A 27,163-nucleotide genomic window follows, 5' to 3' on the forward strand; every position below is an offset into this window, starting at 1 on the left:
CATCACATAGTTGTATATTCATCACCATTTTCATTTCTTCGAACATTTGCATCACTCCAGGAAAAGAAATAAAAAGAAAAAAGAAAAAACTCATATATACCATACCCCTTGTCCCTCCCTTTCATTGACCACTAGTATTTCCATCTACCCAATATATTTTAAACTTTGTTCCCCCTATTTTTTTTTCTGTACCCCTTACCACTCCCTTTCATTGATCACTAGTATCTTTCAATTTATTTTAACGTTTGTTCCCATAGATTTTATTCCTGACAAAGATTCTGTGACTGCAGTTTTAAATAAACATGACTCCCTCCAAATGAGCTTTCATTTCATTAAAATTTGAGAATCATTATTATAAGGTGGTATTGGAATCAATGAGTGTGGATATAAAATCTTGAGAAAAGTGTGTAGATTCATAAATGAGAAGTCAGAAACCTAAAAGCAACAGTGTTGCAGTGCTGAACAGGGAAAAGTCTGAGAGAAGAAGGAGAGTTTCATAGTTCTTAATTGCATATGTGAATTAGGTAATGGCAGATCCTCAGAGAGAAAAGTAGGAATTGGAAAGAGAATGCATCTAAGGAGAAACAGGTTGTAATAGTGTATTGGGTCAGAGGGGCCATATATCTTATTCTTGGCTTTATCAGAAATTATTCTTGTGTCCTTCACAATCGAGCAAATTACTCTGGGCTCCATAGTAAATTTTCTTCTGTCTCTCTTTAAGTCAGAATTGCATGAACAACATGTATAAATTGGCATTAGTAATTGTGTTACAGAGTTGTATAGAAAGTGGTCTGCTATAATGAATCTTTGTTATTGGATCAAGAAAACTTTAAATTAGTTTAATGTAACAGTTATGATTAATATATAATAAGCACTTTCTTTTAGTGCCCAGGAGTAGGACTGAAGATGTTTTGGATTTTGTATAAATTGAGAATAATCAAGAAAGTAACTGAGTTGTAAATTATTTGAAGCTGGAAGAAAAGAGTGAAAGCGATGAAAAAGTTATGAGTATATCCTTTATGTTTCTCTCATGCTTCCATGTTTATAAATATCATAATTTTAAATATTTTTTCAGGACATACAAATTGTAAGTGTATAAATCATAAGACTTTGGAGGAAGTTATTTTCCTTCTGTTATTAGAGCTTTAGTAAGGATGAATTGAAAAGAACATTAAATCTTATTTTTTTTAAACTTTTTTTAATTAAAAAAATTAACAAACAAAACATTTAGATATCATTCCATCTACACATACAATCAGTAATTCTTAATATCATCACATAGTTGCATATTCATCATTTCTTAGTACATTTGCATCGATTTAGAAAAAGAAATAAAAAGACAACAGAAAAAGAAATAAAATGATAATAGAGAAAAAAAAGACTATACATACCATACCCCTTACCCCTCGCTTTCATTTACCACTATTTCAAATTGAATTTTTTTAAACATTTGTTCCCCCTATTATTTATTTTTATTCCATGTGTTCTACTCTTCTGTTGATATAGTAGCTAAAGGGAGCATCAGACATAAGGTTTTCACATTCACAGAGTTTCATTGTGAAAGCTATATCATTGTTCAGTCATCATCAAGAAACATGGCTACTGGAACACAGCACTACACTTTCAGGCAATTCCCTCCAGCCTCTCCACTACATCTTGAACAACAAGGTGATATCTACTTAATGCGTAAGAATAACCTCCAGGATAACCTCTCGGCTGTGTTTGAAATCTCTCAGCCATTGACACTTTGTCTCATTTTACTCTTCCCCCTTTTGGTCGAGAAGTTTATCTCAATCCCTTGATGTTAATTCTCAACTCATTCTAGGGTTTTTCTCAGTGCCTTGAAGCTGAGTCTCAGCTCGTTCCAGGATCTCTGTCCCACGTTGCATTTGAAAATGATGGGAATCACTTTATTCTCAGAGACATAAGAGAAGAAAGAGGAATGGTGTAAAGAAACAAAACCATTGAGATTGAGATGCTGCAAGTTGACAAGTGCATAGCTCTGAAAGCCTCAATCATCTCAGTGAGGAGAGTAAAGTACACATTCAGCAGTATTAATTCTGGTTGCTTAACAAATCTTTTATTAAAACTTTTTTACGGTAACTGATATAGAACACAAAATTTTCCATTGATCACGTTCAAGTATGCAATTCAGTGGTATTAATTATACTTACAATATTGTGTTACCATCACTAAAGTCTATTAGCCCTCCTTTTTCATCACAAACAGCAACTACTCAGCTATTATGTCATAATTTCTCTCCTCCTGCCCTCTTGATCCTCGTAATTTATAAACCACCATCTGTTTCTACAAAGTTCTAGGTATTCCATATAAGTGAGATAACACAATATTTGTGTTTTTGTGTCTGACTTAGGTTTACTCAACGTGAAGTTGTGAAGGTTCATCCATGTTGCAGTGGCCATCAGAAATTCATTCTTTTTAATGACTGAATATAGTTCAGTTTATGTATATATTTCATTTTGTTAATTCATTCATCTGCTCATGGACTCTTAGGTTGCTTCTACCTTTTGGCTATTGTGAATAATGCTGCTATAAATATTGGTGTACAAATATCTATTCAGGGCCCTGTTTTCAGTTTTTTTGGGTATATACCAAAAAGTGGGATTGATGGTTTCAACTTTCTGAGAAACCAGCAAACTGATTTTCATAGTAGCTGCGTATCATTCTGTAGTGCCACCAACAATGTATAAGGGTCAGTAAGCCTTTTTTTTTCTATTTAGAAGTATGTAATTTTGATACCTTTGCCACTATTTTGTTTTATCACAGTGGAAATTGTTCTTTATCAGTGTTTTTATTTTGTTGGAATAGGAAAGATATATTCATCATATACATCTCAAAACAATTTTGTATAGAGGGGACATGTTCTATAGAGAAAGATTTTTTTTTAAAACAAATCAGCTATATTTAGGAAATGAAGAGCTTCAGAGTTTCAGACATGTTTGATCTTTGATAATCGCTGTAATAGCTAGGGTCCTCTAGAGAAACAGATTCTGCAGGAGATATCTGTAAATATAAAATTTATTAAAGTGTCTCGTTTAACCGTGGAGATGTAGAGTCTGAGGTCTGTAGGGCAGGCTGCAAACTGGCAGCTCCAATGAAGGTCCTCAGTGAACTGGCTGGGCAACCATGGCGATATAAGGGTCCAAGATCTGTAAGGCCGGCCATAAGGTGGCAACGCCGATGAAGGTCCTCAATGAACTCTCAGGAGAGGCTGGCTGGCTGAAACAGGAAGAGTGATTGTCTTTTCTGAATCCTCCTGAAAAGCCTTTTGGTGATTAGATTAAGTGCCACTCATTGCAGAACACATTCCCGTTAGCTGATTACAAATGTGGTCAGCTGTAGATGCAGCCAACATGATCATGATTTAAGTCCATGAAATGTCCTCATAGCAACAGACAGGCCAGTGCTTGCCTGGCCAGATGACCAGGCACCACCACCTGGCCAAGTTGACACATTAACCTGACCATGACAGTCTCTGAGCTGCAGTTTCATTCAGAATGTTACAATAATGAATTGGCAGAAAGCATAGAGGATGGTATGAACAGTCAAGTTTCAAATGACATTCTGTGTAAGGCAGATGGGATGCGATTTGGAGGGGATTGTTTAGATTGCATCTGTTTACCAGGTTGATATACTTGTTCTGTTCAAAATACCTTTTTTTCCCTCATGTCTTCCAGTTCCTATATCTCTTTCTCCAATTTTTAAAGTGGTGGGCATATTACACTGATACTTCTAATTCTGGTGGCTTTTGTATTTCAGAATGATTTGTTTGAGTGCCATAAAGTGTTTTAAAATATTTTAATGTAAAAGGAATTTAGGTAAAATGTTTAATAACTTAATTTTAATAATCTTTAAAGCCTTTTATTATCAAAATTAAATTTTGATGCGTTTAACCTTCTTAAAAAGTGCTAGAATCACCTTAGACAAATGTTGCAAACATTTTTTTTGGTGGGGAATTAATTCAATATGATTTTCAGATCAGTTTTCTTTAATGTATTATTTCCTCAAAATCTTGCCTGTTAATTTCATGTCTAAAAATTTTGTGAGCCTCTGTCGAGACTAACAGGTGAAAAAGATCCTGACAGAGGAGTCAGCTTCTAAAGACAATTTAGAAATATAGTCAAATCTCATTATTCACAAATTCCTTATTTGCGAATTCCCCTGCTCTCTAAAATTTATTTGTAATCCTGAAATCAGTGCTCATGGTGCTTTTGTGGTCAATTGCAAATATGCACAAGGTGGCAGAAAAAAATTGAATTACCCTATGTGTGTGTCCTAAGTTGAGGTTCTATAAGGCAACTATCTTGTCTTCTTCTTTCAGTTCTCATACACTACAAGCAAATGTCCTTTTCGTGATATAGTTAATGCCATGTTTTTTACATTTTGGGGCTTTTTGTCAGTGATTTCACCATTTAAAATGTTCCCCTAAGTGTAGTGATGAAGTGCTGTCTGATTGTAATGTGCCTCACAGAGAAAATATTTGTATTAGATAAGCTTCATTCAGGCACGGTTTATAGTGTGTTGACTTCTGATATCTTTCTCTGACTTTGGTGTTTAGATTATATTGGTCTCTCAGAGTGATTTAGGAGTTTGTTTCCTCCTCTTCACTTTTTTGGAAAAGTTAAAGTAGGATTGGGGTTAATTCTTCAGATGTTTAGTAAAATTCACCAATAAAACCATCTGGCATCTGGTCCTGGACTTTCCTTTGTTGGGAGATTTTTTTTTAAACTTTTTTTCGGTGAAAAATAACATATATATATATATATAAAAGTAATAAATTGCCAAGTACATTTTAACAAGTACTTATACAACAGAGTTTAAACTTTGGTATGGTTTATACTTCCACAGTTTTTCATTTTTTCTTCTGTCTACTCCAAGACACAGGAGACCAAAAGGAATATCAATATATTGATTCAGCAGTCATATTCATTTCTTAAATCCTGTCTTCTCTGTTGTAGTCTTCTCTCTTTTTTTTTTCATGAAAATATATACAAAAAAGCAATAAATTTCTAAGTACATCACAGCAATTAGTTAACAGATTTCGGTGTTTGGTATGGGTTACAATTCCACAATTTAGGTTTTTATTTCTAACAGCTCTAAGGTAATGGAGACTAAAAGAAATATCAGCATATTGATTGAGCACTCATGTTCATTTATTAACCTGACCTCTGTATAACTCCACCATCACCTTTAATCTTTCTCTTACTCTTTAGGGGTATTTGGACTATGGCCATTCTAACTTTTTCATGTTGGAAGGGTCTGTTGATAATATGGGATATGGGGACAGAACTAGTTGATGTTCTGGAAAGGCTGGCCCTCTGCATTTCAGATTTATTTACTCCAGGGACCCATCTGGGTGTTGTACGTTTCTGGAAAGTTACCCTAGTGCATGGAACCTTTGTACAATCTTATATAATGCCTTAGGTGTTCTTGGGGATTAGCAGGCATGGTTTTAGGTGGGGTTTGGCAAATTATAATAGCAGTGTGTAACTGAAGCTTGTGTAAGATTGACCTCCAGCATAGCCTCTTGACTCTATTTGAACTCTTTTTGGGAGGTTTTTGATTACTGATTCCTTCTCTTGTTATTGGTTTATTGATATCATCTGTTTCTTCTTGAGTCCGTTTAGGTAATTTGTGTATTTCTGGAAATTTGTCCATTTCATCAAAGTTATTTATTTATTGGCATACAGTTATTCATAATATCCTTTTTATTTTTGTAAGGTCAGTAGTAATGTCCTCCATTTCATTTCTGATTTTTTGTAATTTGTGCTCCCTTTCTTTTTCTTTGTCAGTTGATGAAGAAAAGGTTTGTTAATTTTATTGATCTTTTCAAAGAGTCAACTTTGGGTTTTGATGAGTCGCTGTATTTTTCTTTTCCCTGTCATTGCTACTGTAATATTTGTTAGTTCCTTCCTTTTCATGTTGGGTTTAATTTGCTCTGTATTTTCTTGTTTGTTGATGGTTTGTGATGTTTTATTCCTTTGGATGGGCCATCATTTCCTCTTTTTTCTATGTTTTATAATCTTTTGTTCCACAGTTTTTTTGTATTTTAATATATTAGCTCTGGAATTCAGTACCCGAGATGTCTTTTAAGCCTGTATCCACCTAGAGTTGTGATAAGATTCCCTTGAATGCCAGGAATTAATAAAATGAAATGAAACCAAATGAAAAATAAGTTTCATAGCCTTTGCAGATGGCTTTGTGTTAGCTGGTGATTTCCTTCAGAGTTTAGCCATCTTAACAGTGAACTCAAAGAACTACCTTAGGTGAAAGTATGAGCCCTCTCTGTTCTATTATGTGCACGTATCTTAGCCTGGATATGCACACATTGCCTTAGGAATTCTCCCATTTACTTGAATCTGAATGTTCCCTCTTTTCCCTAGGAAATAGTCTTTCCTCTGTGTCCAAGGAACTCTATTGTATACCCCATTCCACTGTGGTTTGATTGTTTTCCTAAAAGGAATTTGCTTCCTGCAAGCTGCCTCTGTATGTAGGGCAAATTCTGGGATGGCAAGCTAGAGAAGTATCTCCTGGTTCAGTCTTTCTAGCTGCCACCAGGCAGATCAGTGCATTCATATGTCCCACACATCCCAGAATGCAACCTTTAACTATTATCTAGAACTCTGAGAAATACAGTTTTTACCAGTTTTTGCTTATTGTTTAAAAATTTTGTTGGGTTAAAGAACCATATAGCATCCCATTCCACCATCCTGGTGACTTCATTCTCTGAACCGCACTTTTGAGTACTACTAACCCTGTTCCTGATCTTCGAGCTACTAGAGAATTGTTTGTAGCCACCTAGCAACAATTGGAACTTCTCCCTTCTCCCATATCAACTTGGGTTTGTTTTGGTTTGAAAGATAGTTATTCTAACCTTTAATACCCACACTGAGCAGATACTTGAATTAGGTTAACTCTTGATCTGATTCTTCTGATATATATTAATGACTCAGCAACCTATATAAAGCTTTCTAAAAATTTGATAAGAGCAGATTGTATAATGGATAATATGTCTAAGATATTAAATTCTCACTATGTGCCCTCTACATCTTTTAAGCATTTAACTCTGATTTAAACCTACAATAATCCTGTGAGATAGAGACATAATTTTGGATTTGCTTTTGCAGATAAGACAACTAAGATTTTAAAGATACTGAGTAATTTTTCCAGGATTGCATAGCCAGGTATGGTAAAAATGAACTAGAGTTTGGAGTAATATAAGCTAACTACTGAACTTGGGTTTTTAACTGCTATGTTTTTTATAGCTCGAATTCCATGAAGTTTTCTGTTTCACTATCAACTTGGCCTTAACTGACTGTTGAAATTATCTTAATTTAGTTCTTTGTTGATTAGTTTTATTCCTTATTCTTACCCCAGATGTGAAGCTGTCAACTTTGTTGGAGCCCTGAATGACATTTTTGACTACAATACTGTGTAATTTCTACTTCTCTGGTATTATGACTCAGAGAGATAGAAAGGTTCATAGGGACAGTGCATTAGATAGGTAGTGTTTGCAAACCAGTATATATCACAGTTTGAACCTCATTTTCTTCATCTGTGAAATAGAATCCACATCATAGGTTTGTTTTGACAACAGAATCAGGTTTCCTATGTAAAACATTTAGTAAGGCCTAGCACAAAGTAGGTTTGATTAGAAGTAATAGCTGTTATTTTGCTCTTACATTGAGAATTGATAAGGAAGCAAGATGAAAACATTGGATAGGTTTTTGGGTTAGAATTTAGAGAATTTAATTGTTTTGCCTAAAATCTTCTGAATTCAAACTGTGGAATACATGTAGTCAAATGTCAGTTACCAAGTTGCATTTACAGATTCAATTATAGCTTTAACAGCACTTTGTAACTAATAAGCAAAGGCAGTTAGAGTGTAAGTATGAGCTTCTGGTCCCTATTTTTAGAAGGGGCTTTTGTATAATAGAGATAGTCCATTATGGTATCATGTCACTGCCACTTGTGCCTTTTGTTTTCTTTTTTTTTCTGCAAGATCCTTGTTATGTCATGTTGGAAGACAGCTTGGCTTAGTGGAATGAGCATGAACCTGGGTTCAGGCAAATCTGAGTTTCAGTTATTGAAATGAAACTAAATGTAAGTCTTTGGACAAGTGATGTTAACATGAGCATGTTTCCTATTTTGCAAAATGGAAATAATGATCTCAGATTCTGGATTAAATAAATATGTTCAGCAATAACTAGCAGTACTTAACATAATCAGATGGTCTGTAGTGGGCACTCTAAATATTTACTGATTGATCAATGCAGTGGAAGCATCTTTACTAAAGTTAATGTAAAAGTCTCTTTGAAAATATTTCCTGCTGATATTTTCGTTTCTTTATCTTGAGTAGCTGAATTGCACAGTGGAACTAAAGAAGTCATGTTTTTATGGCTTCCTTATCTTATTTTCTTATTGTAGTTGTGACTCCTGCTGCTGCTATTGTTATTGTTATTATAATTTTGAGTTACAGCTGTAGTTTTGTCTGGGCAAGAAGGAATAAATTTGGAACAAAGGAATCTTGTCAAAAAAACCTTGGTGATATTGAGGAATAGTCCTTCTAAGAAATCCTAATATTACTGATTTCAGAGAGCTGTTATGGACCATTGTTACTGTCTTCCTAATTATTTGAATGACTGAATATGGTGGTAAGTCCTTGAGCTGTCCTCATTGTGATGAGGAATTCAAGTTGTGACCAATTGACAGTGCTTCCTCTTAGTTAAGTATACAGTCCAGTATTTTTGTACTGAAATTGAGGGTGTTTCAAAGTTTGAGAGTGTTTTACAACTATTACCTTGTTAGATATATCCAAAAATACTCTTCTGTAATCTGAAAAATTTAAAAATTTATTGTCTTTAAAATTACAGATCATTATATAATGGATCTGGTTTACTGGTTTTATCATGGCATTTTTGCTTAATTTCTATATAAATGGAGATCATCTTTCTAACAAAGTATGTACTTCCTGCCATTAAAAAAATAATAACTGTCTACTAAAAAAATGACAAAAAGTTTAAGTGGATTATAATGTTCCTTGGTTGGTGGTCAAATTAAAGTTTGAGGTTTTTTTTTGTTTTTTGTATTTTCTTGGTTGTAGTGATGGTTTTTGCTCTTTTACTTTTCTCATCACTGTAGTGTTGACAAATAAAGATATTGGTGGGCAGAGATGGGGCTAGGCTAGAATGAAGTTTATTTTACTTGGGTTCTACTTGTAATAATGAGTTATAATAAATGTGTTCATATCTTATGGCTGCCATAGCAAATTGCCACAAATAGGGTGGCTTAAAACACCAGAAATTTATTCTCTCACAATTTTCAAGGCTAGAAGTCTAGTAAGTTTTGGTAGGGCCACACTTCCTTGGAAGGCTCTGGGGAAGAATCCTTCCTTGCCTCTTTCTAGTTTAGGGTGGCTCCCGGCTATCCCTTGCTTTCTTTGCTTGTAGCTGCAGCCCTCCAATCTCTGCCTTTGTCACCATATTGCCTTATTCCTTTTGTGTCTCTTTGTCCTCGCCTCTTCTTATAAGGACATTAGTCAGTGGATATAGGGCCTACCTACCCTAAACTCAGGGTGATTCTGTCTCTAGATTAAGGATCTAATTACATCTGTATGGCAGTGTTCTAAATGAGGTCACATTCACAGATACAGGAGGTCTTCCGGCCCAGTGCAACCCCGAGATCAAAGAATATGCAAGACAGATGATAACCCATGAATTTAATTATGGGCTTATGGACAGAGGAAGATTTTCCCAATGATGGGCAATTGGGAGATGAAAGTCTGCACTCTGCCAGGAGAGGAAAACAGCTAGAAAGGGAAGTGCCCAGGAATGGTTATAGAATTTAACAGTCTTGTGAGATTTGCTTAAAATGGAGATTCAACATACTCTCATGAGATTTGGTTGTTAGAAGAGAGGAATTTTACATTCTTTGACTTCTGACATACCTGTCTTGGTCACGTAAATGGCTGTGTGACTTGCTCTCAAAATAGGGGAGGAGTATGGCCCGATCCTGGGTCCTTACAATCCATCTCTACACAGCATCTCTACAGTAGACTACATTGAACATAGGACAGACATTGCATTCATTAACAGTAAAAGAGACTAGCACATTAGAAGTTTCTTACACAGAGATAACTGCCCTGAAGTGAGGTGCCAGGGATAAGAAAGGGAATTAAGTCATTCTACTGATAATTGATGAAACCTGTGATTTCTGTTCTAAATGAGAAGATTCTTTTCCAGATTTTTCTGATGTGCTGAATTCTGCCAGGCCAGCAGGATATTCTACACAGTCCAATTCATAAGGGTCACAGTCCAAGGCAGGCTGGTGACACCCAATGATGGCAGTTCAGTGCACACTCAGCATTGAGATCTCTTGTGCACATAGGTTACCACAGAAGCCTATTGCAGGAAGGTATTTGCTTTGATGCTAAGGGCAAAAAAATACAAGCTAAATTTCCATTGGTAGATCAATACTACACCTTTTTCCCCTGAACTTGCAGGGAGCTTTCTGAACTCAAATCCAGAGTTAACCTGGATTACTATCCACAGCCATACATACTAAGCGTTGGGGCATGAGAGGTCCTGGGTTGGTTACATATACAACTTTTGGCATTTTATGTGTAAAGTGTGGTCCAATACTTAAATTTTGGGTGACCCTAATACCCCAGGGACTTAGGATTCACAGCCAACATGGCTGCTTTGGCTAGAACTCTGGCCAATCAACCTTATTTTCCTCAATTTCTAAAGCTTGTGCAACAGTCAAGTACAAGCTATTTTTCATTACCTTGTGACTGTAGCATTGCTGGTTTTTTTACCTGAATTTGCCACGCCTGCATGGACCCCACTGTTACCAGTTCAGCAGGGGCAGGAGCAGCTGGTTGGGGCCATGAATTGAGGCTGCCAAGGACTGGGTACAACCAGCTTATCTGCTGCTGCAGAGACTGCATATCATTTTTTATTTGCTCCTTTAAAAGCCTGCCCATCCTTTCAATTAACCCTGCTCCTATGAAGTTGTAAGGAAAATGACATATCCATAAGACAGCATGTTCAGTAGCCCAGGCTTGGGTTTATTTTCTGGAAGAAGGGGTCCCCATCACTGTCCACATGTTTGGGGGCCCTAAAGAATGCGCTGAACTTTTCTAAGCTACGCATTGTAACTCCTTGGTTTGCTTTCCCTGCTGGGAAGGTCAGTTACAGCCCAGTGGCCATATATATGACTGTAAAAGCATATTTTGCACCTCTGGTAAGGGAAGGGGCCTCATATAATTTATTACCACCTGGTGACCAGAACTTGCTTGTGTCTGATGTGACTGAGATGATGAGGAAGCATCTTTGGGCATCGCAGTGAACAGGAGGGGCAGGTGTCCACAACTTGTTTCCCCAGAGTCTGGTACTGGTGTCCTGCATTTCTATGCAGCCATTCAGCAGCCTCATGCGATGTTGGCTTTGGACTCCAAATTTTTGCTAAAGCATCTGTTTTCATATTGTTAAGTAAAGAATCAGTGTTATGGGCAGAGAAATAAAACACGGTTATCTCTTGCTTGTGACAGGCAGTCCAGATATCTTCCCAGTTCCATAAGGGATGGCAGACAACAGTCTGTTGCTCTTGCTTCTACATGGCCATCCACACTGCCAGGCCCCAGTACCTTGTCCATTTCTTAGTACAAATAATTAATACATCTTATATTTTGTGAGTAATGACCATCCATATAGCCCTTAATTTAGTCCATTGATTCTTTTGTATTGTCCTAGTTTTCCACCATATAGTGTCTGTACTAGGTTGCATGGCGACTGCTGTGCAGGTGGCAGGCTGCCCATGTGCTGATCCATCTGTATACCAAGCAGACTTTAGGCATACTGGCATATCCGTTAATGGTGGGCACAGAGACAGCCACCTCAGGAGGATCAGCAGGGAGGAGCAAGCATTGTTCTTCCATATAGGAAACTGGTTTCAGGATATCATGCATTTCCACACTTAAGAAGCTATTGTTAAAAATGCTGTGCTGTAGCTGATAAGTGTGTACCCACCCCTGTTATGGTGATGGCTGTTCAGTTTCATATGGCATTTCTGGGTTGGTCCTTTAACTTGCAGTTAGGCATTAGAGGCAGCACAGTTTTTCTAAGGGACTGTACCGCAGTTTGGCTGCTTTCCAGAACTGAACCTAAAAGCCAGTGAGAACTTGCTTTGCCTCTTGCCTTTGACATAAGCCCCACCCAAAGCTAATATCGGAACTGGCCATATTTGTCTAACCCCCATAAAATTTGAGCCATTGCGATGGCCCAGCTGGCTTTTTCAAAAGCAGCCTTCTGGTAGGTATACCATTCCCAGAGTTAGCTTTTCCTAATCAAAGCATATACAGGTTTTAATATTTGGGCTGAGTAAGGAACAAACAATACTCAACAATCCCAAGAAAGCTATTAGTTGTTTTGGTGTATGTAGCATAGGAGAACATTGTACCTTATTATTACACCTAAAAGAACTTTGCTTTTCCCAACCATACGATACCCAAGAATTTGTCGGAGAAGCCAAGGCATTGCAGTCCACCATGATCAGTTGCCCAACCCTGTCTGTTAAGATGAAATAGCAATGAATCTGAGGCTTTTTTTTTTTAGTTCTGGAAGAGAGTTACTGGTTAACATGGCATCATCAATATAATGAAATAAATTGCATTTTTCCATTTAGCCAAATCCTTTGCTATGAGCCCACGGTAGATGGTCAGGCTATGTGAATGGCCTCATGGGAGCACAATGAAAATCCTTTGTTCTCCTTCACAGATGAGGGCAAATATGAGTTGACTGGCCTTATTTAAGGGAATACTAAGGAACTGAGTGTTAATTCCTTCTAGGAAAGAGGCAACCTTTGGAAACATGTTATACAAAGGTGGTGTTACTCCACCCTTTGCCTCCCAAATTTCTTCTTTTTTCTCCTTTTCATAATTAGATGAAGAATCTGTGGGATCCCAGTTAGGAGACATCAGCATATGCCCTCTTCCTCTAACATACTGGTATGCTAATATTTCTAAATTCTTATCTACAAGGCATAGCCTCTTATTCAGCGTTTCCTCCAATTATGCTGATATCTCTTTCTGAGGCAGTCCTCTGCAACAGCACTTTGTGAACTTCTCTCTCTTCTCTCTCTTCCTTGAGACAACCTTCCATTCTTGGCTGTACTGCACACAATAGCCAACTGACTGCAGTGCAGTTACGCAAGTGGATGACCCCTTTCCAGACCAAGGAAGCATGCTACCCTGAGATTACCCCTGCAGAGTCCTCCTTTCCCAGACTCACGCTCTCTACGACTAGTGGCTCTTTGGTTTCCTGGCTGGCTCACCAAGTGTTCCAGCCCACTGCAGACCTGAGACCAAAGAACACACTAGGCACAAGCTTATCCATGAGTTTAATTAGGGGCTTACAGACAAGAGGAAGTTTTTCCCCAATGTTAGCTGGTTTGGAGATTAAAGTCTATATTCCACACAAGGCCAGGAGGAGAAAAGAGAGAGAGAGGAGTGTGCCCAGGTATGGCTTATAAAGCTTAACAGTCTTATGAGACTTGCTTACAATGGGGCTTCAGCAGACTCTTGTGAGATTTTGTGGTTAGGGGAGGGGGTTTTTACATTCTTTGACCTTTAATCTGTCCTGGTCATATAGACAGATATTTTGAGTTGCTCTCAAATGAAGTATGGCATCTGCAAGAGTAACTGTTGTGCACCACCTACCCCCAACCCCCATTTAAAACTAAAATTGACGTTTTAGCCAGTTTTTCTTGGATGAAAAAAATACAACTTTGTTGTTAATTAAGCTTAGTTTACTTTTTTGAAATTAATTTCATTTTTGTAGATTTTAAAGCATCATAAGAAAAAAAAATTTACTTAACTACTGTTCTAGTTTACTAGCTGCCAGAATGTGGTATACCAGAAACAGAATGGCTTTTTAAACAGGGAAATTTAAAAGTTGCTAGTTTATGGTTGTAAGACTGAAAAAATGCACCAATAAAGCAAGTCTATAAAAATGTCCAAATTAAGTACCAATAAATAAGAGGTTACCTTCACTTAAGAAGAGCTGATGATGTTCAGGCCTTTCAACTGGAAAGGCATGTGGTGAACATGGCGATGTTTGTTAGTTTTCTCTCCAGGCTGCTTGTTTTGTGAAGCTCTCCTGGGGCGTATTCCTTCATTTCCAAGGTCTCTGGTTGTGTGGGCTCTGGCTCTTATCATTCTGAAGCTTTCTCCAAATACTTGCTCTTTTAAAGGATTCCAGTAAACTAATCAAGACCCACCTTGAATGGGTGGAGATACATCTGTGGGGATAATCCATTCAAGTTTCAAGCCCATAGTGCTGGATAGGGATTAAAGATTGCTCCCACATGATTGGATTAGGATTAAGGTATGGCTTTTCTAGGGCACATGATCCTTTCAAATGATCACAACTTGCTTCAGCCAAAATGGGACTTATTTTTTTATTAAAATAGGCACAGCAGATTTAATTTAAATGAAAGTTGCAAATTGATTTAAAAAAATATTTTTATTGAGAAATCTTTACACACATATAGTCCATACATGGTATATGATTAGTGACTTAAAGTATCTTCACCAGGATCGTTTTTAGAACATGTACAACACTCCAGAAATAGAAATAAAAAAGAAAAAACTCATACATCTCATACCCCTTACCCCTCCCTTTCATTGACCACCAGTATTTTAGTCTACCCAATTTATTTTACCCCTTATCCCACCTATTATTTATTTATTATCCATATTTTTTTAATCATCTGTCCAGACCCTGGATAAAAGGAGCATCAGACACAAGGTCTTCACAATCCCACAGTCACAGTGTAAAAGCTGTATCATTACACAATCGTCTTCAGGGGTCAGGGCTACTGGAACACAGCTCAGCAGTTTCTGGAATTTCCTTCTAGCCACTCTAATACCTATACCATAAACTAAAAAGAAATGTCTGTGAAATGCTTAAGAATAACCTCCAACATAACTTTTCAACTCTGTTTGAAATCTCTCAGACAGTGAAGCTGTTTTGTCTCATTTCTCTCTTCCTCCTTTTTGTCAAGAAGACTTCCTCATTCCCATGATGCCAGGTTCCAGCTCGTCCCAGGAGTTCTGTCCCACATTATCAGGGAGACTTACACCCCTGGGAGACATCTCCCACATAGTGGGGAGGGCAATGAGTTTACCTGCAGAGTTGGCTTAGAGAGAGAGGCCACATCTGAGCAACAAAAGAGGTTCTCTGGGGGTGACTCCTAGGTAAAATTATAATTAGGCTTAGCTTATCCTTTACAGGAACAAACTTCATAGGGACAAACCCTAGGACTGAGGGCTCAGCTTATTGGTTTGGCTTTCCCCACAGCTTGCAAAGAATATCAGAAATTCCTCAAATGGAGAAGTAAAATATTTCCTCCTTTCTCCCCAGTCCCCCAGGAGGACTTCACAAATATTTTTTTACTCACTGCCTAAGTTACTCTGGTATAGATCGTTACATCACGCTAACCTGGACAACTAACAAAATTTCATGCCCTATTCTAGATTCCATGTACTTATAGTGTTCAAGTAAACTGACCATACAAGTTAAATTAGGTAATGTAGTACCCAAAATATAAATTTTGCACCAAATAAACATCTCTCCCTTTGGTCTCACACAGAAGTTGAAGTCTTAAAATATGGACCATATCATCCTTTACGCTGTATTCTGATTGTAAATTGATTTTAACTACTGTTATTTACAACATGAAAATTTATGGATGATGTTGAATAATAAAGCTGCTAATGCCATAAACCAAAGCAAGATGATAAAATATAGCTTAGATATAGGCACAATTTTGCAACACTTTGTAAAAACATTTTCTCAGTGAACAATCATCCTGAAATCTAGGCCTTGCAGTTAGAAAATTACTTGTTTTAAAGACTTATATATGCATAATGTGTTATTTTTTAATCTTAAAAATATTTCTTTCTTTAATGTGAAACTTGCGCTTGTTTTGTTTTGTTTTGTTTTCTGTATAAATACTCAATTCTAGGTTAAACATGAGATTGAGCATATGCAGATTTCATTTTCAATTGAAGTGAGACCATTTTTTACCTTACTCTTGATTTTTGTTGAGTAAGAAAAAGATTGTTCTTACATATATGTAAGAGGTTGAAAACTGCAATATAATGTTTATTGTTTTCTTGTGAATAGCAGGATATACTTTTCTTAGTAGAAATCTAGAATTGTCTGAGGAGGATAACTCATCTTGAATGTATGAGACTACAATTCTTCCCCTTTTCTCAAGTCTGGTTCTCATGATCAGAAGATTCAGAGAATGAAGGTCCCTTGTTACACATCTTTATGGAAAGGGAGAGAAAATCTATTCAGTTTTGTTCTGCAGTTTCTTCCTGTGGTTTCCATTAAGACTTGAGACTTACTGATACCCTTCTTCACTTGCAAACCCAAGCAAAAGTGGAAACATTTCAAGATTTCCTTTTGTAACATAATGTTTGCAAACACTTCTTGTCCTTTTAAATCTTCTGAAATTAACCATTTTGTAGTGTCTCCCAGAACTTTTATAATTTCATCTCTAAGAATTTTTTATACCAGTACCACTGGATGGATGCCTTCTGCATCATTTCAAGCCCTCTCAGAAGCAAGTGTCAAGATAAGATTTGGTGTATCTTCTAGTTTGAAAGTTGCCAGAATGTGATATACCAGAAATAGAATGGCTTTTTAAAAGGGGAATTTATTAAATTGCAAGTTTACAGTTCTAAGACTGTGAAAATGTCCAAATTAAGGCAAGGCTATGAAAATGTCCAATCTAAGGCATCCAGGGAAAGATACCTGACGTTCACGGTTTCTGTCTCACCTAGAAAGACACATGGCAAGATCTGCTAGCTTTCTCCTCAATGCCTCGCCCTGGGCTCTGTAGGTTTTGGTGACTTTCATGGCTCTGAGTTTTTTTCAAAAATGCTTCCCTCTTAAAGGGCTCCAGTAAGCAATCCCAACTTGAATGGGTGGAGACACATCTCCATGGAAACCATCTAATCAAAAGTTACCACCAAAGATGCATGCATGGTTCAGTGTAGAATGCTTGCCTTCCATGTGGGAGTCTGGGTTCAATTCCTGGACCATGCACGCCCACCACCTGAAAAAAAATTTACCACACACAGTTGGGTGGGTACATCTCCAGGTGACATCTTCATGGGAACAAAAAATAGATTCTATGCAGCGATATTAAATGAGGATTAAAGGACATAGCTTTTCTGGGGTACACAACAGATTCAAACCCTCACAGTGTGCAAGAGATTTATTGGAGGAAATTCCTGTGAAGGATAAAGGAAGAAGCAACAAGGGTAGGCAGGAAGAGTTCTGGTCATTTTGACTAGCCAACGGGGAGTCTCCAGGGAGCAAGCTGGATTCTAATACTTCCCCCATGTTAATGTTGTTTGCTGAGAGAAGTTTGAGGAAGAATGGCCTGCTCTGATGTGGTGGTGGATTCCAAGGTTAGGTAGCTGGAGGCTGTCAAGCAGCTTTGTTCACCATGTCAAGTTCTGTTGCACTGATATCTGAATGAATCACCACTATGGCCATCACACCCTCCTTATCCCATTCTACTTTGACACCATCCCTCCATGTGGACATCTTTTTTACCCTGCCCCTATTTAATACTCCCGCTTATATCTATGTTTTCTTCACTCTTCTCTGCCTTTGACTGGCTGGGCTTTCCAATTTTATGGTTCCCTCCTGGCCCTTCTCAGGCCAGGGTTTGACCCATATGCTTGTCTTTCCTCTTACCCGTACTACTTCCCCCATACTTCCCTCCTCACTGTGCTTGGACTTCCCCCACTGCTGGGCCACCACCATGCCTTCCATGCATCTACCTAAGTTGCTTGGCCCCACCTAATGTTTTTAGGATTGAACTGTTCAGGGAGGGAAAAGAAGGAGGAAGAGACATCTGAGTTTCTTAAATTTATATCTGGCTGGTATATGATTCCACTCATCCAGAGAGAATATAGTTGGAGAATCTAAAAACAAATTTGGACCCCAGGTGTGTGTGAGGGGGTAATAGGAGTTTGGGTTTAAAAATAATGAAGTTGGGGTAATTCTGGGTCACGTTGGTGAAATTAATAGGCTCAGTAGGGGAGTTTCAGCTGGAGATAATAGGGTGGGCTTCTGTGATAGTTGAAATTCTGTGTTTCAAGAAACTTCAGATAAGGGAGGATCTGTAATGGGAGACGACAACAATACTACCTGTGGTGTAATGCCAGGCAAATGATTCCAAGGGAAAGAAATGTTTTAGTGACCAATAGTGTATAAAGATACCAAGAGGTAAAAGGACTGGGATTTTGTAGATTTATAGCTAACTGTTAAGATAGTAGGATTTATATCTTACCAGTTTCAAAAGTTTTTATATATTCACATATAAATTACAACTTAAAAGAGATATGTTTATAATAATTTCTATTGTATTTGTGATTTGCTTGAGTTCTTTGGTGAAGAAAGCACATGAATGACTTAGAAATGATTTAAGTCACTTAGAAATGATTTAAGTGACTTAGAAATGATTATTTATTCATTAACAAATGTTTTAAGTGCCTACTGTGCCAAGCATTGTTGTAGGTGCTGGAGGTAACAGGTGAACAAATAAAGTTTCTTTCATTGTGGAGTTTAAATTCCAGGTGGGGAGGCAGATAATGCATAAATAAATGAATATATAGATAGACACTAATATTTATATAGCAGATACTGTATCCTATAGTGCTGTTCCATATATAGTGCTATAGAGAAGAGAAAAGGAGGGCAAAGGTTAATATGGAAAAAGTGCAGGAGGCTTATAATTTTAAGTAAAATGGCTAGGGAAAACTTCACTGATAAGAGGACATTTGGACAGAATCCTGAAGGAAGTAATGGAAGGAACCAAGCAGATATATGGGCTCTGAGGTAACAGCATACTTTGCTGTTTAAGAAAGAGTAAGGACAGAAAGGGTATAGAGAATTGAGTAAGAGGAAGGAGTAGGATACAGGCTCAAAACAGTGGGATGGATATGTGCAGCTTATATAAAGTGCACATGCAATCATAAAGACATTGGCTTTTACTCTGAATGATGTCATGGGAAGCTCTTGATGGGTTTGAGCAGTGAGAGTGACAAGGAATGACTTCCTTATTAATCAGCTTGACTGTAGTAACTAAGAATTTAATTTTAGGTTTTAAGTAGCAAGAGGGAGTGTTAGTGGTATGACTAGAAGGGACTCTGGTAATTATTAGGAAAGTTCTTTTAAGATTCTGTGAAAATCTTAAACTGCTTATAGAAGGTGATTCCAAGCTTTGAGTGCAATTTGGTTTATTTTGCTACCATCTGTATCTTAAAACTTCATAAATGTCTTTGATGCTCAAACCTAATAGATTATACCTGCCCATGTACCTTCTGAAGATATTAATATTACAGTCATTTGGAGTCTTTGGTAAGCAGTTCAGATAGTTTTGAATTATCAAACATCTTTTGAAAAGCAAGTTCTGTGAGAATTAGTTCAAAAGTTCAAGAAAAATTGCTTGAAGAAAAAACAAACTGAAATTAGGTTTGCAAAGTCATTACATTAACAGTCCTAGAAGTTTTCCTGTTTTCTAGAACTTGGAAAAAGTCACTAGGAATAGCTGTTTTATCTAACTAGCCTTTTAGATGTTTTTTGAAGAGCAAAGTTATTGTAATACATTTTTTTCATCCTCTGATGGGGTAGACTATAGATTTCTGTGTCTTTAGGAATCCTTTCTCACTGCCATGAAAGATGGCTGCCAGCAGGATACTGTTCTTTCCACTTAAAAAAGGAAAAGACATATCCTTTCCTTTTTCCTGTTTTTTCTTTCTCCAATGATTATGTACACTTCAACTTGTTTTATATGGAGATCTGAACTTTATTTATTTGAACAATTTAATGATAATATCTATATTGGGGCTTTTAATTTTTCAGATAATTTATCTTTTGTTAGATTTGCAGAACCATAATAATAGAAGTAATGCTGTGGCTTCTTCACTGATATCTCTGAATATAATGTTAATCTTGCATTGCAAGCAGTGCTTGGTCCTGGTTTAAATAAAGTAGATGTTTAAGGGTGACTTATAGAAATGTTAGATATCTGAAACATTTCATAATTTTCTCTCTCTGAAACTTGTTTAACGTATGTTCAAATACATGCATACAGAGTTATAATGTCATATCTAAATTTACTGTGAGTTTTGGACAAGAAAGTGTAAATACCATTGATTAATTTGTAAAGAAGCATTTGTAAATGCCATTTTTGAGAAAATTAATATGTGCCTGAAGTATGTCGAGTGCTCAGTAAATATTTGTTTCAGAGTAGTAATCTTTGAGCATGGTAGTGAGTCTGGTTTTGGAAAATAAGGCCAGTGTCTTTTATAGAGGATTTTTACCATATGCAGTTACTGTAGACTGGAGTGTATAAAAGAAAATTCAGTTGAGTGTCAAGTTCTGGTCCCAATTTTCTTGAAACTACCTTGAAGTTAACTATCTTGAAAAACTGACTAAATCTCTGAGCCTCGATTGCCTGATCTGTGAAGTGAGCTATTAAAAAATTCTATGATTTATCAGTATTATTCCTAACTTTTAATCATTTCCATTCTTATCATGTTCAGTTGCTATAGAAATCATGCAGTTTAGTTCTAAATATATTAGCCATTCAAATATATTTTACTGAACTTAAATTCTATTTCACTAGTTGTTGATAAAAACATAAATTGTATATTTGATATATCTTGACACTTTATACTTCTACTGGTAAGAAGAAATAAATGAGCATGCTTTTTAGTTCATGGGTACCTATTTTTTTTCCCTGTAGAGCTTTGTAAACTATTTTAAAGAAGTCACCCCACTAAAAGTATTTAGTAGTTGATTCTGATTTCATATAAATTATTGAACACTTATCGTTGGGATAGGTCAAAGATCATTACCTTAATAAGTAGATTATTGTTAGAAAAACTAACTTCCTGACAGTACTGTTTTTACTTAATGTCATATTTTTGGATTCCAAACAAGAAATTGATTTTTTCCCCTTGGTTTCTGTATGTTCGTTCCCATTTCCCATCCTAAATGGGTAAGAGAAATCCCAGCCAGTACTTGGGAAAATTTTTAAGTCTATTGACTATTTTCACCCACTTCAAATATTCTGGAATTCCTCTAATTCCCTCTACTTTTAGTTGTATCATTGTATATTTTGTATTGGTTATGCTTTAAATTGATTTTTCTACTTGTATTGACTACCAGTTTGGAGAAGGTCTCCCTATAAAAATCTGTGTTATTTTGAAAGCTGTTTACATGTCACTCAGTAGATATGAGAGTCATTTAACTTTATTGGCTTAATTCCTTACTCTGATTCCCCCAGACTTAAGTTATGCAATATGATAGTCATTTGAACTTTGATTATTCATAATTAGTAGCAGGAGTGCTTATTGATAACTACTACTTACCAGTTAACTGTTTTAAAAATGCCAGTTATAAATTTTCTGTTTGTCACAGACAGGCTGCTCATCAACAGTTTCTTCCCTTTTTGGCACACATTTTTTTTTGCTTAGCTTTTTAAATGATTTTTATTCTCTTATCTTTCTACTTTCTAACTTGCTCTTAATATACCATTTAACCTGTTTTCAGGTTTGTTAAAATGTGCCTATTAGGCTAGGCACATAAAGGGAATTTGCTTAGAGCTTGAATCCCAGGCAGTGCCCCTAATTCCATGCCATTCTGCCCAGATATCCAATTGGAAAATATTTTAGTGTTAGGGAGCTAGATTTTAGATATGTTTGCTGAAAAAAATTTTTGATTCTCTCTTTGAAGAGAACGTATGTAAAAGTTTATTTAATGTGCTCATTCGATGAACTCTACCTTACACCCTTGCTCAAAACTGATAGTTATTTTTACTTGATTTTATTCTATATCAAATAGAAATTCTGTATTGTATTTGCCTGAGTTATAAGAGTCACTTGACCTTTTAAAGCTATATTTAATCTGTATGACCTCATGGTTTATTGATTACATTTGATCACCACAATCATATAAGATTATTTTATGATTCTTCTCATCTCTAACACCTCCTTTCCCATGATCACTCTCAGCTGATGACCTTACTTCCTCCTTTATCTAAAGTAGAGTAAAGGGAAGGCTTGGGAGAGGGGATTGAAAAGGAACTTCCTACTGTATTCATCCACTGCCTGCTTCCACATCTCTTACTATAACTTAAACTCATTCTCCCACTTTTGAATTCCTTCTCATTCCCTCTTAACTACTTAAGGATATTTTAGTAGTTCTCCTTCCTCTTTTACCTTCCAAACTTTTTGTTTTATATTGGATCATTCCTGTCAGTAGATAGATAATGCTGCTAGTTCTCTAATTGTAAAGAAAAAAATATATCTTCTCTTGATCCCACACTTCCTTGTTCCCTACCAAATACTATGCCCTTTTTTTGTTCCCTGTTGTAGCAATCTGGTCACTTGTGCAGTCCCACCACCTCCATTCTCTCATCACAATTTCTTAAATCTACCTTTATCAGACTTTAATTAACAAAAATGCTTGTTACTAATGATTTCTATACTGTGGAACCCAAGGGTAAATTCTTGGGCTTCATCATCTATCAGCAACAGTTATCATAGTTATTTACTTGTTCCTCCTTGATATACTTGCTTTATTTGACTTTTAGGGATACCACTGATTCCTGGTTTTTCCTTCTTCATTGGTTATTTCTTCTTAGCCATCACTGCTGGTTCCTCTTGCTTCAAAATGTTGGAGTGCTTCAGGGCTCAATTTTTGGGTTCTTTTCTCTTTCTACACTTATACTCTAGTGTAATTCGAATTAAAGAAATGGCATATTGCTTTATTAATACCATCTTTCAGACAGTTTGAGTTCGTGTCAAAGCTTGTAATGAGAACTGGACTTCTGGGGGATCTATCATCTAGTGGTGAGGGTTGAAAAAAGTAGGTGTGGCTGTTTTGTCTAAAGACCATCGTAATACAATGCGTTTATTAGAGGATAAGAGAAAAATGGGTACTGTATCTAGCAAACTTTAAAGATATTTTTAAAGGAATTTTATATGAACCTGTGTAATGTGTTGGCATTATTATATGTAATCTTGGAGATATCCATATAGATACCAGCAAAGGATGAAATTTTAGAATAAATATGATGAAAAGATGCAGTGTGAGATCAAATTTTAGATCCTGTGTTTAAAACATAGAAGTACACATATTTGTATAAAATTTGAGAAATATGGTTAAAATAAAAAAGAGATTAACTTAAGGTACCTATAATACCATTACCTAAAGTGTAGTTTATATTTTGGAATACTGCCTTCCAGTCTTTATGCTGTTTAAAAATCATACTGTGATAATAATTTCCTACATTTTTGCTCTGAACATAGCAGTATAAACATTTCCTCATGTTATCACAAACTTTTCATGTATAATGTTTAAGGATTGCATTCTGTCCTACCTCATGGATTCCTTTATCTTGAACATTTAGGGTTTGATTGATTACTTGCGTTTGTTTTGTTTTGTTTGTGGATAAAGCTTTAGTGAGCATCTCCTGCATAATTTTTTTTCTGTTTTTAGGATTACTTCCTTAGAATAGATTGCCAGAAGTGGAGTTACTGGGTCAGAGGGTATGCTCTTTTTACCTTTTGTTTTTAATTTAAATAAACTTTTTGTTTATTTGTTACCTGGCTGATTTATGTTCATTGTGAAAAATGAAAATTATAATGATCATATTTGACATCTTTCAGAAAACTGTCTAAAGACAAGGTTCTGTGATCAGAGAAGTTTGGGAAATTCTTAGGGTAAAAAAGTCTTTTAGCTCGGTTTACCTCTGTATTTCCTGAACTTAACTGAGCACTGAATAGTTTTTTTGGATACATTTTTCACCATTTTTGGAAGTTTTGCAAAGGAGATGGTTTATGAACTATTTGTTTCATTGGTTAAATTATGTTTTATTGGTCAAAACAACTAAATTAAAATATAAAGCTTCGTGCTAAAAATTATTTAAATAAAGCTCTTTACTCTGATTTTTCCATATATTTTTATAAACTCTCATAATTTACAATTTAAACTTTATATATTAATCACTGAAGAACATTTTAGTGCCTTGATGGCATCAAATACTTTGTAAAATGTTCAATGTTAATTGGAATATAGACATACAGTATGAAAGTAGAAGATAATGTAGAATGTACAAACCTTTTTTTCTTTTCTTTCCATTTTCCCTGCAGAATGTGAAAACTTTTGCATCTTCTGATAGTCTAGCCAAGGTCCAAGAAGTAGCAAGCTGGCTTTTGGAAATGAATCAGGAACTGCTGTCTGTGGGCAGCAAAAGACGGCGAACTGGAGGCTCTCTGAGAGGTAACCCTTCCTCAAGCCAAGTGGATGAAGAACAGATGAATCGTGTGGTAGAGGAGGAACAGCAGCAGCAGCAGCAACTAAGACAACAAGAGGAGGAGCACAGTGCAAGGAATGGTGAAGTTGTTGGAGTAGAACCTCGATCTGGAGACCAAAATGATTCCCAGCAAGGACAGTTGGAAGAAAATAATAATCGATTTATTTCAGTAGATGAGGACTCCTCAGGAAACCAAGAAGAACAAGAAGAAGATGAAGAACATACTGGTGAACAAGATGAGGAGGATGAAGAAGAAGAGGAAATGGACCAGGAGAGTGATGATTTTGATCAGTCTGATGACAGTAGCAGAGAGGATGAACATACACATAGTAACAATGTCACAAACTCCAGTAGTATTGTGGACCTGCCCATTCACCAACTTTCTTCCCCTTTCTATACAAAGACAACAAAAGTGAGTATATTTTTTGTGATTTGATCTACTGTTAACTTGAGAAATTGTGCACATCCTTTTTCGTTGGAGTAAAACTTTCTTCACTCTCTTTAGCTTATTGCAAATTAATCTTCACATACCTAATAACAAGTTGAACTAATTTTTGTTTTACATAAAGTATTAGACATGGAAATATTGATCATGGGAAATCTTACTGCAAAATTATTCTTGCCAAATCTTTCCTCTGGGGGACAGGGGTTTAGTTGGTTGGGTGGTGTCAGAGTAAAATAAGAAGTGTGAATCAAGTATTTTATTTTTATTTACAAAATGTAGTTGATGGGTAGGCTGTGTACTCACAGATGTTACTTCAGGGAATAAGTTTACTGGAAGTTACCCTACATTGGTGTTCTTATTATGGTGACTAAAATATTATGGTGGCTTCTCTGTAGTATAATTAAACAAGATGAAATTACAGGCTGAGTTAATATTTGGTTGTTGGAAAAAAGTCTGAGCTGGTATTTTTAAAAGTTAAGGAGTTAGACACTTGCATTTTAGAATATTGAACACCTTTCCTACATTATAAAACAACAATAGTGCATGGTGTTATTTCAGAGTTTCTTATTCTCTAGTTGTTTTATTAAAATTAATCCATTCAGGAACACCTGAAGAACTGGTTGTTCTTTCTGATTTCATTTCTTTGGAACACTCCATTTGCTTCTCAAAAGGATCTGAATATTGACCATAAAGTAGCCAACCATTTTGGTCAAAATTTTACTCTGAGGGGTTGAAGATGAGATGAGGAGGCACTTAGACTCCAGACTTTCTGGCAGGTTTCCGCTGCAGTTTCCCTTGTCATACAGATTTTCTTTCCTGGCTCATTCCTGTGGGAAAGCTCTGTTGTATATCTCCTTATCTCATTCGACTAAGTGAAGCCCATGGAGTCAGTCATTAGATATGTTCTAAAAAGTGGACCTTTAGGCTCCTGTCTAAACTGGAGGAACCCTGTCAACTGAGGTTTAATCAAGTGCAAGAAAATTCCATTGGACACAACCCTGTTAGATTATACCAGAGATTAGAGACTGGACTGTACTAGCCAGCTATACTATTGCTGCTTTCCATTGTTGTCTTTGCTGCTAAATAGGCAGGGAGACACTAAACATTAATGTCAGACTAAGTTGGAAGGACTTGATGACTGGAGCACCTGCAATAAATTTGGAATTGACAGTGCTTGTTCCTTGGGATGGCATGTAGGCTTCTTTCCCCAAATATCTTCTTTCTCCCAGATATTTGTTTCCATTAGAATTGTGGTCATGTCTTGGTGGAGTTTGGTAGTAGAAAGGAAGGTGAAGCATTATATTTTTCACTACCCAAACTTTCTATTGTATTTCATTTTCTACCATCAAATTATAGCCAAAATGAAATGATATAATATTTAGGTTTTCCTTCAGAATAATACTGAAGGGAGAAAAAGAAGAACAGTATACATTGGTAATAAGTTTCTAGTTATTGAAGCTGGGTAACTTAAGACATGGGGGATCATGGGTATTATTCTGTCTATTTTTAAATATGTTTAAAGTTTTCCTAATAAAAATATTTTTAAAGTTATAAAGAACATAAATACATGTATCATAACCAAAATTGAAAATCTGAGTGATTTCTTTTTTGGAGGGGAACAAACTCCTAAGTCATGTAAGTACTGACTCTTCTACATTGCATTTGGTTTTCTCTGTGTTCTGGTGTTACCCAAATTACAGGAAGTTCAATAGGACATGAAATACTGTTCACTGGAGTTAGAATTTATTACAATTGCTATTTAGGCAGTGTTGCCAAATAATGGTCTGTTCAAGTAGGACAGAAAGCAAAAAGAATTATAGTCAATGAGTGAGGTGTGTAGGACAACTTCTCTCCTTTTTTCCTCAGGATTCTAAACTCCTGGGTCTTTCTTTGTGCTGTAGGTTATTTATGTATCATTTGAAAATTAATTAGAAATCATAACTACCCATGTAGAATAGATTTATGAGTTATATGATACTTTGTAAAGGAACATTTTAATTTGAATAGTAGTGTATTTATTTTAAAGGCATTAGAATAAATAACATCTGTAGTAGTTCATCCTCTTCTTCCAATTTGCTTATTTTTTAGTTTCACAGTGAATCATTCATTTAGTCCACACAATATACAAGCAAATTTAACATCATCTCCTTTAGCCTAACTGGACCTGCAATGAAATATCTTTAACACTTGGATTAATACTTGAATCGCTAAATCATTTTTGCTTCCAGTCATGAAAGTTTTTCAAAAACATGTTTATCCATTATTTCCCTAGCCTATTAGCAAGCT

The 27,163-nt window shown here is 36.1% G+C and overlaps 1 protein-coding gene across 5 annotated transcripts in view; it reads left to right on the top strand.

Moving 5' to 3' along the window:
• FBXW7 (F-box and WD repeat domain containing 7) overlaps nucleotides 1–27,163 on the top strand; it is a 234,666-nt gene that overhangs the window by 105,916 nt on the left and 101,587 nt on the right. For 4 of the 5 annotated variants that reach the window (XM_077139781.1, XM_077139779.1, XM_077139785.1 and 1 more), the window contains 2 exons: nucleotides 23,616–23,665; nucleotides 24,269–24,844. In XM_077139781.1, the coding sequence (XP_076995896.1) occupies nucleotides 24,338–24,844 (507 nt within the window). In that variant the 5' untranslated portion in view covers nucleotides 23,616–23,665; nucleotides 24,269–24,337. The remainder of the gene's footprint in view (nucleotides 1–23,615; nucleotides 23,666–24,268; nucleotides 24,845–27,163) is intronic. The other variant, XM_077139782.1, reaches the window with a different exon arrangement.

The sequence above is a fragment of the Tamandua tetradactyla genome, chromosome 22 (assembly GCF_023851605.1).
Source record: "Tamandua tetradactyla isolate mTamTet1 chromosome 22, mTamTet1.pri, whole genome shotgun sequence".
In the NCBI taxonomy this organism is placed as follows: Eukaryota; Metazoa; Chordata; class Mammalia; order Pilosa; family Myrmecophagidae; genus Tamandua; species Tamandua tetradactyla.